This window comes from Balaenoptera ricei, chromosome 11, assembly GCF_028023285.1.
Source record: "Balaenoptera ricei isolate mBalRic1 chromosome 11, mBalRic1.hap2, whole genome shotgun sequence".
Taxonomy (NCBI): Eukaryota; Metazoa; Chordata; class Mammalia; order Artiodactyla; family Balaenopteridae; genus Balaenoptera; species Balaenoptera ricei.
In genome coordinates this window covers 71,776,893-71,792,147 of record NC_082649.1, presented here as the reverse complement: position 1 = coordinate 71,792,147, position 15,255 = coordinate 71,776,893, and the positions used below count along the sequence as shown (strand labels likewise).

The 15,255-nt window shown below is 54.3% G+C and overlaps 1 protein-coding gene and 1 non-coding gene across 3 annotated transcripts in view; one reads left to right on the top strand and one right to left on the bottom strand.

Annotated features, from left to right (window-relative positions):
* Positions 1-3,855: 3,855 nt before the first annotated feature.
* CACNA1D (calcium voltage-gated channel subunit alpha1 D) overlaps positions 3,856-15,255 on the bottom strand; it is a 320,181-nt gene continuing 308,781 nt past the window's right edge. For both annotated transcript variants that reach the window (XM_059939925.1, XM_059939926.1), the window contains 6 exons: positions 14,814-15,181; positions 12,740-12,889; positions 11,192-11,361; positions 8,352-8,473; positions 6,400-6,720; positions 3,856-5,931 (listed from right to left, as the gene is read on the bottom strand). In XM_059939925.1, coding sequence (XP_059795908.1) covers positions 5,638-5,931; positions 6,400-6,720; positions 8,352-8,473; positions 11,192-11,361; positions 12,740-12,889; positions 14,814-15,181 — 1,425 coding nt within the window. In that variant the 3' untranslated portion in view covers positions 3,856-5,637. The remainder of the gene's footprint in view (positions 5,932-6,399; positions 6,721-8,351; positions 8,474-11,191; positions 11,362-12,739; positions 12,890-14,813; positions 15,182-15,255) is intronic.
* Positions 7,464-7,536, top strand: TRNAW-CCA (transfer RNA tryptophan (anticodon CCA)). Its single transcript has one exon. It is a non-coding gene; the product is annotated as a tRNA-Trp (tRNA).

The window sequence follows — 15,255 nt, the reverse complement described above, 5'->3', positions numbered from 1 at the left end:
TCGGGTTCTTTCTTCCCAGCATGTCCCTGGAGGCCCTGTGGGGAAGGCCGGCATTCTGGCTGGGGCCCCTCCTCCCTGCCTCCTGGTAGGACAGCAAAGGGGACGGGAGGCCGGTGGAGAATGGGTAACTCTGGCCAGGTCCTTGTCTTGTGTTCCGCGGCGCTCTCCAACCCAGAGTCCTGCTGTGTTCCTGGGTCCTGATAGGACTTGAGGAAAGTGGTTCTCTCCCAGGCTCCCTCTGGAGGCAAGCCCGTCCAAGAGCAGGGTGCTTGCACCGAGGCCGGGGCACCCTCCCCCTCAGGCTGAAAGCTGCAGCGGAGGCCGAGAGTCCCACAGGAGTTAGGGAGCGTGGAGCTCAGCTGGGATGTGTGCACAAGCCTCCAGTGTCCAGAGGGAAAGCTGCCTGCTGGAAGAAACAGGCTTCTCCTTTCTCTGCCGCTTCCTGATTTCACTCCCAGAGTGAGGCAGGAACTGGTGCTCAGTTGGGTCCCTCTGAGGGGCTTGCAGCCCTCCTCTCTGATGCTCTGGTTCTTATTAACACCATCAGCCCGATGAGAGGAATTCTGGGACTTTTTCCAGGACTCAGGAGTCTGCAGGGCCTTTTCACTACCATGGGTTTCAGGGTTTAGCATTTTTAAAGATTTTCCTGTTGCCAGGAAACCTAGAAACCCAGAGCAGACCTGCATCCCTGGCCCGCTCCATGCAAAGCCTCCCTCTCAGCCTGGGGAGATGGATGGCTCAGCAGTGGCCACGGCTGGCTAATTCTCATTCTTCAGACGTCCACAGCAACAGACCAGGCGGGAGGCAGACTGACGGGAAAAGCAGTCAAGTAAAACTATGATCCTGATCCTGTAAAAAAACACAGTTGAGTGAAAGAAGAATAAATTGGCAAAGATTTGAGTTTGGGGAGTGGGGGGGGAACAGATACAAAGTAACATTTAAGACAGCTCTCTGATCTTTAAACTTCTTATAATTCAATAATGCAATCCCGTAACTTATTTTTGAACTGAGACTGTCATTATCCAGACTGTCTTTACAAGGTAATGAAAAGTTGAATGCATTTTGGATTGATTTTTCTGACGATATCCAAAAGCCACTGTCTACGGTGAGAAAGAATGGAAGTGCTATATGGAAACCTGTCATGCTGGACCCAGAATCAGGAGGGGAGGAAAATGGAACATTCCTGGCTTCACCCTGGATCACAGTGGATTGAAGTGCCTTGGAGGCCCGACAGCTGCAACTTACGTTTCTGAGAAAGATTTCCAGAAGGGTGGAAAGAAGAAAGCCATCACACCATCCTTCCTTTAAAAATCTTTAAGCAAATCTTGTTTAATCTTACCTGTATCTTGCTTTATTTTCGGTTCCAACGGAGGGTCAAGAAAGAAAATTCTACATCTGCCAAGAGATGTCTTTCTCCTAGAGAGGTCCCCACCTGCCCACAGGCCTCCTCTGGGTCTTGGAGCTGCCTACGGGGGCGAAGGAACAGTAGGAGTGCGGGAGCCAGCCCCCTGCTCTGAGGGCCACGAAGTGACACATCAGGTGTGCGGGGGGTCCCAGGCCTGAGTGTGACTGCGCTGACCTCCTCTGGCGCCGGTATGGCAGGTGACAGCGCCATTCAGTTCGGTCACCTCTGCGTACCGTGGTGCCCTCGGCCTCTGAGACAGTGGCTGACGCGCTGGTGTGCGTGTGTCGATGGGCAAAGCGAAGTGCCTAAGGGGAACCTGTACGGTGGATGGCACCCAGGCCCCTCTCCCACCCTGGCTACGGGGCCTCGTCCCATGCGATCACATGACACTGCCACACACACACACGTTTCAAAGGAGAAGAGCATGAGTGTCGTATATCCAGGACCCAACAGAAAACTGCTATTGGAGTTCAGACCTAGGACAGAATATTCTGATCTGAGGCGGTTCGTCCCTCGAGCCCCGACAGCTGAGTGCTGTGGCCACCTGGGCAGAGTGGAGCAGTGGCCCGTGTCCTGACCTGAAGGCTCTGAAGGGTCCACCACCACGAAGGAGGCTCCGATCTCAGAAAGAGAGGGCTGTTGGCCCAGGAAGCCAGAGAGGGGAGGAAAGCGCGAACTGGAACTGGGGAGGATGAGCCACAGGCTGGCAGCCCGAGGGGCGTGGAGACTGGCCGGCGCTCAGCCTCTGCAAGAACCAGGAAGACGTCGTTTAAGTCCCTTAGCAAAAAGCCTGCAGTACTCCACAAAAGGAAAAACGCACACTTCCAAAAATGGTTGAAAAAGCCTAACAAACAGAAAGCTGCAAATGTGGCTAGTGATCAGAACACTGACCCCTCTGAAGAAGCCAGTGTTGGAGCTGCTGCATCAGCAGAGGGTTCTTCCTGGTAGAATAAGAGCCAGAACACACAGCTAGAGGAGCAGCCTGCCCGCAGGTGACCAGGAAAGGGCAGGTCCCGGAGGTGGGACTCTGGCGCCTTAACGTACGGCCTTGTGTGGCCCTTGTGCAGGCTGCAGGCGCCATTTGCACAAGTTCAAATAGAGTCTTCTCACCAGCCAAACCGTGTGCCTCCGCCCAAAGGTCATTTCAGATTTCCACCGCACGACTTACCATCAGATCAAATACCTAGGTGCCTTTCTCTTAAAAACCAGAAAAAACACACACCCTTCTCCGCTGGCCCCGTCTTGAGACCCAGTCTCCCATCGCATCTCCTGCCACTGTCCCCGCAGGGCGCCCTCACAACCATTCTCGCTCTCGTTCTCTGGTTAGAAGCAAGGGCCCCAGGCCTGCTCCTCTTTCTCGCCTGCCCTCCTAGGTCCCCAGTAGGGAAGGAATATCAGAGAAGTAAAAACTTTTGAAGGCCATAGCTGGAGTCTGGTTTTGAGTCGGGGAGGCTAGTAAAGGAGTTGGAACTGTGTGTGTGGTGCTAACCAGTTTTCAGGACAAACTGACCACCCAGCCTAACAGTAAAAACCTTTGCAGGAAAACAGGCAACGGGCAAAGACACTCAGGACTGCAAAACATAAACAACACAGAATAAACTGCTCTGGTTTCTCTCACAAGCGTGGCATCAGCCGTAAAGTGGGTTCATCAGGCAGGTTAAGCCCATCCTGTACTGGAGAAGCTTCTGGGGCCTTCACAACCAACCCCTCCCAGCCACTGGCTGATTCTGGAACATCTCAGAATCAGGCTGGGAGGTGCTGCGTGGCCCAGCCATCTGGATGGAAATCACAGAGAGAGACCATTTTAACGAGGTTCTTGCTGCCGTTTCTGTTTTGTGATATTATGGAAAACACAAGATGAAAGAAACTAAATGTACTATTCCTGGGGACACAACAAAATGACTTTTTTTAGGGAGTGGGAGGGGAACTAAAAAGGAGAGACATTTAATCTTAAAAGATTCCTGAAAGAAAAAAACCACGCTCTACAACTTCAAATTTTTCTTCCAAAGAAGCAGGCTTAAAGCAGACAGGTATTAGGAGTGGTGCAGCCTGTAAAAATGCCAGTTAAGTGCTGACTAGAAAAGATCACCGACTATACCAGAAAACTCAGTCCTGTTACGGCAGTTTTGGACTGATGATGGTAAGCCAAGCCACACAGTAAGAAAGACCAATGCTCGGTGGAGAGACACAGAGTCTGAGATGACGGTGACAGTGGGTTAGCCCTTTAGGAGAAACGGTGCTCTCTGCAGCTGGAATTAAGTTACCATCAGCATGAAGATAAGAAAAAAGGAGAAGGCACCAAGAGGATAAGAAAAAAATCTACATAATTACAGAAGTGCCCTCACAGAGTACCTGCCCCTCCCGAAGCTCTCACTAGCAAACACCAGGTCTTTGCAAGGAGAGCTCCCAAGTACAATAAAATTATTACACAGTTTTATTCTGAAGATCATTTTGCATTTTAATAAAAAAGAATTTACGTCAGGAAATAGTCATTTACAAACCTTGAAGTGTTTTTGCCTGGATCTGGAGTAAGAATGTCTTAAGAAGAGGTGTGTAAGGTCTTCATAACAAAGTGTTATTTACAAAAAAAAAAAAAACATTAACAGGTTACGTAATATTTAAAAACTTTGAACCAAAAATCGCTACCAGTCTTTTTGACTGCAGGGAATCCCTGCCAAGGTAACTTGACAAAGTCGGCATAATTCTGTGAACAGAAAAGGAAGCCTTGATGGGTCTAATGATCCAAAAGTGGGTTTTCATCGAGAAGTACAATTGGAGTGTGAGTGCATTCTAATGAAAACTTCAGCCCTCATTCAGTTGCATATAAAAGCCCTCAAAGAGAACACACAGTACAGCAATGTTTTGTAAAAAGGCAACAATACGATTTGTACAGAGCCCGACGTCTAGTCCTATAGATCATCCTTTGCCCCCTCTGTCCCCAGCACTCCTTATTTCTCTCCTAAGACAAGCAGCCTTACCAGTCCCCAGGGGACAACAGCAGAAGGACTTCATTCACCTGTGCGATTATTTCTGCGCCGGAAATATCCTGTGGGGGGGCAGCTGAGAAAACCACAACTATGAATGCCACCGGGTCAGAGTAACCAGCTCGACCTAGGCTGCAGTGTGCTCATCGGAGAGTTACTAAAGCAAAACAAAAGACAGCTGCAACCCATGGTGGATGGGAAGGTACAACATCAAGTCACAGAACCCCTGCCCCAAAAAAAGACCGCAGACAGTCATCTGGCATCTCCTGTGTAAAGACAGATGTATAGTGACTCAAAATAGTTTAGAAAAATCTCTGTAGTGCCAAGTTCTTCTGAACTTAAAATTTCACCCCCAAAAGATTTCCACTGGATAGATGAGAATCAGCTCTATTTCTTCTACTTCTCTATAGCCCGAGTAAAAATACTAATAGTTTCTAGATTTGAGTGGGGAACTACAATTATTAGGACCCATGGATATTGCTGCATTTCAAATACGGTACAATAATTACAAAATATAGACCATCTCTTTACAAATACAAATTATAGTATATTACAAGTCATATACAGTAAATCTAGAATTTTTAAACAAACTAGCGTATCTAAGTTTACCTGGTTGCGAGTGCATTATTTATTCCAGTTTACAGTTGCCCTTTGCCTGACAGTCAGAAACCGACCGTCGGAGTGATGCTCTCTCCTGTAAACTGGCGTCACATCACAGAAAACCCCGTTACAGGGTCCCGCTCCCCTCTCAGGATGACGGCTGGTAGGTAGGTCCTGACTTACACACTGTATTTCAGAAGAGCCGAACAGGAATCAGGAAGCAGTGTGTTTTGGGGGGAAAGGGGTTTAAAAATGGATACGCTGGGCCCAGTGAACGTCTGATATGCTAGACCGATGGCTGAGGTAATGACATAGGTATGGTGATCGTCATCACCTTTAAACCTTCCCCCCATGCCCGCGGGTGGCGGGCCAGCGCTCTGGACAAGCGGGCAGGGCTTGTCCGACCTCCTCGCTGGTCCTCTCCAGGAGGGCTGGACCTGCTCTTGCCCACAGCTGGGGCTGAGCGTGTGGGCGCGGCTGTCCCTTACCAGATTTATGGCTTCCTTGAGGCATGACATCACTTGTACAAAAGTCTAATTGAATAGGGACTCCACACTAGTGCCTAAATTTTCCTAACTACGAGGCACTTTTCCCCCGGCCCTCCAGCACCCCACCTGAGGCCAGAGCCAGTCGGCCGCTCCCTGGGGGCTACAGGGTGGTGATGCAAATCATTTCATCTGCCAGGTCCTCCTCATCCCTCCCGGGGTCCGGCTCCTCGTCGCTGTAGCCAGGCCCGAAGTCCTGGAGCTCGTAGTCCTGCCGGTGTGAGACGGGCCCCACGTCCCCATTGGCCCGGGGATGCACATTCCCGTTCAGCAGGTTGCTGGCTGCACTCTCCATCTCGTCGATGGTTAGGTCACAGGCATCGGCGATTTCGTGTTTTGTCGCTGACACGAATTTTGGGTCCCTCGCATACCGTCCTAAGCCTTCGGATATCAGAACCTGTACAGGAAAGAGGATCGGTGGCACGAATGCAAAAGGACAGAAAAAGCACCTCAAGCACTGACTGCACGATGTGATCTTGGGACTCAGCCAGTTATGTCTGCTAGACCCCATACATGGTAACTACGAGGGAAGGTGAATGGCTTTGAAAATCTGAAGGAGCTCAAACACTGCACGTGGCCCAACGAGAGTGCAACCCACTGCGGACAGATGTTTCAGTACAAGCTAGTCATATTTGCAGGAACAGCACACACAATCCTAGGTACAGCTAGCTGATGAAACCCGGCAGGGGTGCTGTTTTTATATTCATGCTTTAAGTACCATCCTTGCTGCTAAGAAGTGGGCGGAGTCCAGGTTCAGAAGCCCGGCATCCGGGCTCCAGAGCCCACCTCAGAACCACCACCCGCTCCTGCTGCACGCGGTTCTCCCCAGTTCCGCCTCCCGTGCAGACTCCGCGGCCACACTCACCGCCTCCACCAAGCTGTCTGCGCTCCTCTGCTTGTCGCTGTTTTTGTTGTGGAAGCTGCTGGGGACGGTCAGGCTGGCTGGTGTGAACGTCCGATAGGAGACGCCGGGCTCATCCGTGTACCACGAGCTGCGGTGCAGGGACGGTAGGCTGCCGTTGACCTGGTCCGGGGCCTCCGACCGCTCGACCTGGATCAGTGGGGTGTAGCACGGCGTCCAGTCCCTGTACGACGGGGTCGCTGGCGGGGTGGCCCACGACCGGGTGGAGTGGCTCGGCGAGTACTTCTGGGCTTTGCTGGAATCTAGGCCGGCGACTGCCATGATCTGAGGAGAAAGAGGAAGTGGGGAGACCAGAGGTCCTCAGAGGTCCCGGCCTCGGGCCCCCTCAAAACAGACCAGGCTGGAGGCGCTGTTTTACAGGGGCTTCAGAAGGACACAGCACACTGAGTAATTCAATGAAATGGCCGTAAAAACTTGGTTTTCTAGCAGACCGTGTTTTCTTTTCCCCCAAATGCATAATATATTTCCTGTGACTGTTCCCAGGTAGGAATCAGTTATTGGTGAAATTGCTTAGAAGCATGAAGAAACAGGGAAGACACACAAGCTGTGGGGTATAAACATGGCTCCCGGTTCACTCCGGGTTTGAATAGGGAAGTGCGTTCAGGGCAAGCTGACGGCGCCCAGCGCTCGTAGGGAAACAGGCCGGTTCTCTTTAGGGCAACTCATCCCGCGGCCAGCACTCTGCTCAGAAGCACGAGGTACAAGCCTGCTTCTTCCACCTCCAGAGGCGCCACGGCAGGTCTGCCCTGGCATCCCGCCTGCAGAGGGGGACGGTGAGGCCGGGTTTATGAACAGCACAGGCCTGTGGCCAAATCGGAAGCCAGGACCGCCTGGGGGAGGCAGGGCGGGCCAGCAGGGGACAGGGCACTGTCACGCACAAGCCCACGTAGACCTCCATGCCTACTTGGTGTGTGGCATGCGATGGCCAGGGCCTTCCAGAGGTTCGTCCTCTGTCCACGACAAAGCAACACACAAAACTTAACATAAAAAATGGAAGGCAGTGGACTTCCCTGATGGTCCAGTGGTTAAGACCCTGCGTTCCAAACGCAGGGGGCCCGGGTTCGATCCCTGGTCAGGGAACTAGATCCCGCCTGCCACAACTAAGATCCAGCATGCTGCAACTATAACCCGGCACAGCCAAATAAATAAATAATTTTTTTTAAAAAAGGAAGGCAGAAAGGCAAAAGGTTGGCAGACCTGAACAGAAACTCTGAAATGGACGCTCAGGGTAAGAAGCAAACCATACCGTGTGTGCTCCCACCTGACCCAGACACACACGGACACAAGAGGACAGCATCTCTGATGTGCTCTTTTCAGGAAGACAAAGTACCATACTCTTGTCCTGGAGCCAAAGCCCCGCAGGCCCTGCAGGCCCTGGGCTCCCTCCTGTCCGGCCGCCCTGACAGGCCGGTCTCCCTGGATTACACCCCCCTTGCAGGCAGGTCGGAGGCTCACACACCCTCGTGACCCCAGGGCCCGGCCCCCAGAGGGCTCCGTAAATGACGGGGCAACCTCTCAGAGCAAAGGGCAGCACCGATTGTTCAGGGTCAGTCAAGCGGCCGCCACTCCCTGTAGTGTGGCTTGTCCCAGGCCCTGCCTTCAGTGCCGAGGAAGGGTGTGTGCAGCTAGGCTGAGAGCCTGGCTCTGGAAGCTGGCAGCCTGGGACTCAAATGCCAACTCGGCCACTCACCTCCTGTGTGAGCTCAGGGATGTCACCTTCCCTCTGTGATGCTTGCTCTCCGTAGAACAGGGTTCATGATAGTTTCTATTTGGCGAGGTTGTCGCAGGACTGAACCAGAGTGTTTGTGAAGGGTCCCCCTTCCCTCCAGTGCTGGCAGCCAAGGGGGACGGGGTGCCCATCGGCCCTGGGGGCAGGGCCAGGTGTGCCGGCTCACCTGTTGCTGCATCAGGTGCAGAGGCAGGGCCGTGCGGTGGGGGAAGGCGGGGGATGGCGGGACCTCCTCCTGGCTGCTGTGCCGGCGCAGGCACTCGAAGTTGAAGGAGGATCTCCGGGGGGCTGAGAAGTTAAAGCACACCGTGCAGCTGTGAAACCGGCCGTCAGGGCCCCGGGGCTCTGGGGTCAGGGCAGCCCCCTGGACATTCAGCAGGGGGCCCAGGAGGAAGCAAGCAAGGCATCCAAGAAAAAGCATTGGGCACGGGGGGCGGGGGTGGTGTCTCAGAACTTTGGGAGGGAGGAAGCAGCAGCCCAACTAAGGGATGTTTTCAAAAGAGCAAGTCAATTTCTCCTCCCTGCCACACCTGTTCTCAGGGGGAGGAGCTAGAGGCAGCCAGAGGGTGGCTGTTCTGACCCTAGGCCCCTGTCCCTGCACGTGGTGGGGACACAGCATTCCGGGTCAAGTACACGACGTCGTTCTAGAATCCCAGAGACGCTTGCTGACTGCCCGTTCTCACCTTCCAGACATCCTGAGTGTCTCTGGGGGCTGGAGCATCCTGCTGTGCTCCTGTGTTGTGTTTACACTTCTGTTTGCTACCTGCCCTAATAGCTCAACCAGGTACTTAGCAGAGCCTTTTGTGGGGAAAGACCCAGCTTCCCTAGCCCTGAAGACAGAACAAACAAGAAAGGATACCTTGAACTTTAAAAAATGCGGTTGGCTGCCCTGTTAACAGCCACTTTGAATAGAGGCTTATAACCAGGTCGAGTGATGACAAGATGATCCAGAACTCGTGGCTTCACAGGGCGCCAGGCCCGGGAGATCAGTCTGAATTCTGGGCCCCGAGCACAGGCCAGAGGCCTCCCCAGGACACGTCCCCTCAGGCGCTACCGCCATGGAGCTGCCTCGGCAGCCTTACTGGCGGCCTGCGAGGCAGCGCTGAGTCACCTCAACAGTCCTTTCTTGCATTGGGAACCTTGAGCTCATAGGGCATTTCTCATGCCCTGGCAACACTCCACACCCCCCTAATTCCTGCACTGGAAAACTGCAGGGACCAGCCTGGGGAGGCCCCTGGCATCCTGGGACCGCACGCGAAGCTGCAGAGCCCCTTCTCTGGGGGCCAGGCTCCAAAAGCGCACGGAGACCAGACCGAGCCCTTGCCGGCCACTGCCCAACAGGGAGGGACCAGACAGACAACGAGCCCTGTTTCACGAGCCCGACGCACACCATGGGGCATGCTGGGCCTCCTCATCCAGTTGCCGACATGGGACACGGACACCTGCCATCCGCATCAGACAGCCTTCCCTCCACACGCCACGCGGGACCAAACTTAAGTGTTCTAAGAGGAGGACGGGCCTCCCTGGTCAGCACCACCTCTCGGACCCTCCTAGGGTCAGATGGTGGGGCCAGAGGATGGAGCCAGGAAAGGAAAACTACCACCGCTGTCATTCAGGTAGCACCTTTCAGCTTTGAAAGTGGATCCTCTCTTTTGCTCTGCACCACCGTCTCTAATGGGGGAAGTAATCCCGCTGTGGCTGAGAACACAGGGGCTCTGTGGTCTCCCTGCCTGAGGTCTGAATGGATGGGCAGCAAAGCAAATAAGATGCGCTTAATTTATTCACTCTTAAAAATAAAGAGGGCAGCCACTCTTGCCCGCTCAGGGTCCTTGATTCACAGAGGCGGCGCCTGCGAATGGTGATTATCGTGGCCACCAAAGGGAGGAAGGGAGGTCACAGGAGGGCAGTGGAACTCACAGGGCCAGGGGCCTCTGTCCAGCCTCGCCTGCGTGTGTGTCACCTGGTACTGATGGACCCCAGAACTGCTCTGTTTAGCAGCTTGTGTTTGGGGCTGTGGAATTAAACATTAACCATGGAAACGGGTCTGATTACACTTCCCAGCAGGGCTATGACAGCTGGAGAGAGATAGGACCTGGGCACCACCCAACTGCACTTGTTACCGTGCACTAGATGGCGGACGCAGAGCCGCTGTGTCTTGGTTATTTTTGGTTACTGATTAGAGTCCTACCCCAAAATATGCCTCATTCTTCAGAAACGCCAGAAGTAGATATTCTTTAACCAGCATCAAAATGTCCACGTGTCCAAAATCAAACTACCCAGCCAGGAACTGGCAGGGGCCACTGCTGTGTTTCCTTCCTCCGCTCAAGTTCCTCACTGGGGGTGACCCAGATCTCCTGGTGGCACCACTGATGCCACCTGCACACGAAAACCAGGTCAGGGAGCAGCCAGCCCCTGCCCCTTCTCTGCGGGACGGGATTCCTTGGCCCCAGGATGGGAGCGCCTACCCTGGAGGTCACCAGCAAGGCCACAACCTACCATGAGCAGAGAGCACCGGCAGAGCAAGGCAAAGGTGGGAGAGAGGAGGAAGGGTGGACACCAAGAACCCCCGGCTGCTCCTCAGAGGCCTGGGCTCAAGTCCACTCTGTGCGTGGGCCCATCCTCCGCCCTCTAAGGGGTCACTGCCCCATCTGGGGAGTGGACCTATCAACACCGTGGTGCATGTCTCGCCTACCTGTCAGGGCAGATCCCAAGCTCAAAGGCAGTGATGAGGCGCACAGAAAATCCCTCATCAGGTGCTACATACCGTGCAACTCTGGGCCCTCACACTGTCTCTCTCTGTTCTCAGCAGGAAGCGCTTTAAGCCCTACCACGTGGCACACAGATGAGAAAGAAAGCCAACAGCATCTCCAACTAGGGGGCGGGTCTCGAGGACTGGAGGCCCCCAACATGGCAGGACCACGTCCGTCACCACCCCCGGGCTGGGGCAGGGGAAGAGGCACACTGCTCTCTGTGAGCCTCGCTCCCAAACAAAAAATCTGGCCTCACATGTTGGGGTGGGAGGGAGCAGGCGTCTCCTTGGAGACCTCCGGGAATCATAGCAGACAGGCGAGTCATCATCCTCCGAGAAGCTTTGGGGGTGATGGTAGCCTCGAGGCCGCTCGAAGTCCAAGCTGCTGCCTGGGTATCGGGTGTAGTAGCCACAGCTGTAGCTTTGCCTGGTGATCGAAAAGGCCAGAAGAGAGAGCAAGGGACACGTGAGAGCCTAATTAACAAGCCCACGTCACAGTCCTCTCCCCACCACCTTGGACACAGTAGAACAAGGCAGCCCTCAGCTCCATGGAAAATTCTAGATGGAGGGCAAGGGCTGCTACAGGAAGGTTCAGGACGGCAGACCTGCGATGAGTGAGGTGCTGGTGTTTTCCCTCCCTGGGGCAGCCTCAGACCCCGGTCAGATGTGGACTGCAGATGCCCTGCAAGCTTGACTATCACCCGCTTGCTTCTTCCTGAGGGTCTGCCCTCGGCCAGGTGCTGGGCGGGGCGCCTGGGACACGAAGATGCATGAAGCGTGGTCAAGGAGCTTAGCAAATACCTCATGCACACGGAATTCTAACGCAGGCTGGCGAAGGTGGGCGCTGGAAGAGAGGGGCTCAGGGTGGGGCTCTGTGGGTTCTCGGGGTCGGGGGGGGCGCATTTCAATTCCAGTCAGAGGAGGGAGGGGCAGGCCCTTGAAAGGAAGGTGGGATTAGGTGAGCACAGGTGGGGAAAGGGCATCCAAGGGGTGGTCGTGGTTTGAGCAAAGGCCCTGAAGACGGAAACTCAGAATGCAGCTGGCTCAGAACCAGTGGCTCTGCAAGTCAGGCATCCAGCGAGGCCTGCGGAAGGCCGTGGCGCAGAGCAGGGTGAGGGAGGCTCGGCTGTGGCTGGCCGGAAAGACGAGGCTGATGTTTAACAACATCTCAGACGCCACAAGTGACCTCACCACAGAACCACGTCCACTTCAGTGGGCCACCGGGCACAGTGGGATGCAGTTTACAGAGAAGAGGGTGGTGGGTGGCCTTTGTCCCCCTGCACTGCCTGCTACATGTCCTAAAGCAAAGTGTCCACTTTCACCTCATACCTGCCTTCTTCAGGACAGGAGCCTAGAGAGGCACATCTGCTGAGTGGTGGCACTCTGACCTCTTGTCCCCTCACCTCTAGGAGGGACCACCTGATGGGAGCGGGAAGCAGGCGCGGTCCAATAAGACCAACCAAGCTCCGGGCCGACGAGCCACTACACGGCGAGAGCCCCCAGGCCAGAGCTCTCAGCATTTAGCAAAAGCTCTCATTTCTAGAGCCCATACTAAAGCCTCATGGGTGGGCCCCTGGTGGAAATAAGTCAACAGGCCTGAAAAACCAGCCTCCACTCTGCCTCTCTCCAGTCCTATTTCTCCTGCCCTGGCTTCTCCCGTGGCCTGGAGGCTGTGCTCCTGCTTTGCTTCCCAGGACAGTCCCAAGGGCAGCAGCAGGTGGCCCGTGGCTTCGTGAGCAGGCGGAGCCCCAGGGCCAGGAGACAGCAAGGCCCCCTAAGGGCATCCCGAGCCACAGAGCCCTCACCTGCTCCCGGTGGGCGAGCTGTCATCCTCGTAGCACTCCTCACTGCTGAAGTACTCCTGCTCCCCCAAGCAGCAGGGCTCCCTGAAGTAGCCGTGTATCTCGGGGTCTTCCCGGCAAATAGCTGGGAACTGCTCGTCTCCTGAGTCAGACCTGCAGTTGGGAGGGAGGGCCTGAGCGGCTGGGCGGGCGGCAGACGCTCCTCGGGCCGTGCCTCAGCGGTGGCCACAGCGGCCCTGCCCGAGGTGCCCTGGCATCTCCCTGCGTGCTCCTGCCTCAAGTGGGGCTGGACTGTTAATGCCTCTGGCAACGGGGCTGTGTGTGTGTGTCTATGTGTGTGCGCACGCACGTACCAGGAAGGGGTTTCTCTCTCAGTGCCTTGACGATGCTAGTGCCACACCACTACCCCCAGAGGCCTGAGAACCGAAAGAGTAGATGTAGTTTGGGAATAGAGCAAGAAAATGGACCTAGAGACCTGCAGTGATGGGCTCCCAGGCCACCTGGTCGGATCCCTGCTCCTCCTTACCCCGGCCCAAGGTGCCTTCAGAGCCTGGAGCAAAGAGGGTCCCAACTTCACACTGCATCTGACCCAGGAAAGGTGACAGGAGTTTTGAGTACAGGGTCCCAGGGGAGGGAGACTCTCCCGGACAATGTCCACCACGTTTTCAAAGACAGCCCTGCCCCAGGACTGTCGTGATGCCTCCCTGAAACCCAGATGTCCTGGCCTCAGCCCTCAGGAAAGCCGGCCAGGCCCTGTGGCATCACTGCTCTCCACACGGAGGACTGTGCTTCCTCCAAGCTCTTCACTCTCTCCCACCCTCCTCCAGCTCAAGTAACTTGTAACTTGAGACCATTAAAGCAGGACATCTATCCTCCCTGTGCCCAACACCATGACCATCCCACCCACAGTTCAACTGGGTTCACCAAACAGGGAGCAGGGTATACTGCCCGTGGGTAGGGGGCTGCCCAGGAGACAAAGGAGAAGGCCTGGCTCCTGGTCTTCAGGAGGTGGGAGGTCACGCTTTCACAAAGCCTCCACAAGAGGCCTGACCCCAGAGACCAGCACGACTGCCCAGCTCCACAGGCCAGGGGCTCGCCCAGCACCGCACTGAGGCCTGCGGGGCTATAGCTGTGGGCACGCTGCATGTGAACTTAGGTCCTTGGATGGTAACACAGTCTGTGCAGATATGGACCTGAAAGCTCTGCGTCCACAGCCCTGGGCTGTAACGCCCTGCACTAGGCTAGCTGGCTCCCAGGCCTTTCTCATCTCTCAGCACTCAGAGAGGCCATCTGGTCCCACTTAGAACACACAGTATTTAACACATAAATACAGGCAATGAGCACATACCTAATGTAAGTTTCATAATAGCGGGTTCTATCCAGGAAAGGCGTAACAGGGGAGGGAGGGAGAAGATAAAAGTTAAATATTTCTAGCAAAATTTAAAAAGCAAATATATCAAGCTACTCCCTAGAGCAGGGGTTGGCAAACTATGGTTCATGGGCTGAATACAGGCCGTCACCTGTTTTTGCATGGCCCACAAGCTACAAACAGTTTTTATTCTTTTAAAGGATTGAAGCAAAATCAAAGGAAGAAAAATATTTCATCGCACGTGAGTGCATGAAGTTCACATTTCAGTGTCCACAAATAAAGGTTTATCGGGACACAGCTGCACCCGTACGCTTACACATGATTTATGGCTGGCTTCTTGCTACGATAACAGAGGTGACTAGCTACAACAGAGACTGTATGAGGCTCCAACCCTAAAATATTTACTCTCTGGCCCTTTACAGGAAAAGTCTGCCAGTCCCTAAGTATGCGGTACAGTCGGGGAAGGTAGAGTTTGCGGCTGCTCCTGTGTTAAGGGGCGTCGCGTAGAACAGGAGGCAGGGTGGCAGGTGGCCCTTTATCCTTTGGGTTCATCCCATGGCCAGTGCCTGAAGAAGCTGTGACCTGGAGGCACTCACAGGTCCCAACACCAATGCCCGCAGGGAGCCTCCCACCTGTGCCAGAGACGGGAGAAAGACCCGCCTCGGGTCGACACTACATTACCAAGTGCAAACACATCTTAAACGTTACCTTTTAATACTGGACCTTCTTTGAGGCTCACGGCCATGCTTGTGGAAGGAATGATGCCCATTTTCAGACACATGCTCAAGGTTCCCAATGCTGGGCCGTTTTCCAGGGGCAGCTTTGGACATATTGGCATTATTGAGATTGGCATTTGTTGAGCTGGGAACTTGCTTTCCTATGGAATTATGGTTATGATGGTTATGACACACCGAATTTCCTGCTGGAGGAAACAGCGGTTTCTCAGTATCACTTGCAGGTGGAATTGAAGGCCTTTGGACATGCAGGGGACGGTGGGTGGTATTGGTCTGCTGAAGGGAATCTCTCCTATCACTATTAACATGATTGACATGGTTTCCAAGCAGGGCACCATTTCTCTGCAAAATAATGGGAGACAACACCAGGTAATTTAACAAATATTTGATGCAGGCTAGCTATGTTAGGTAATTTT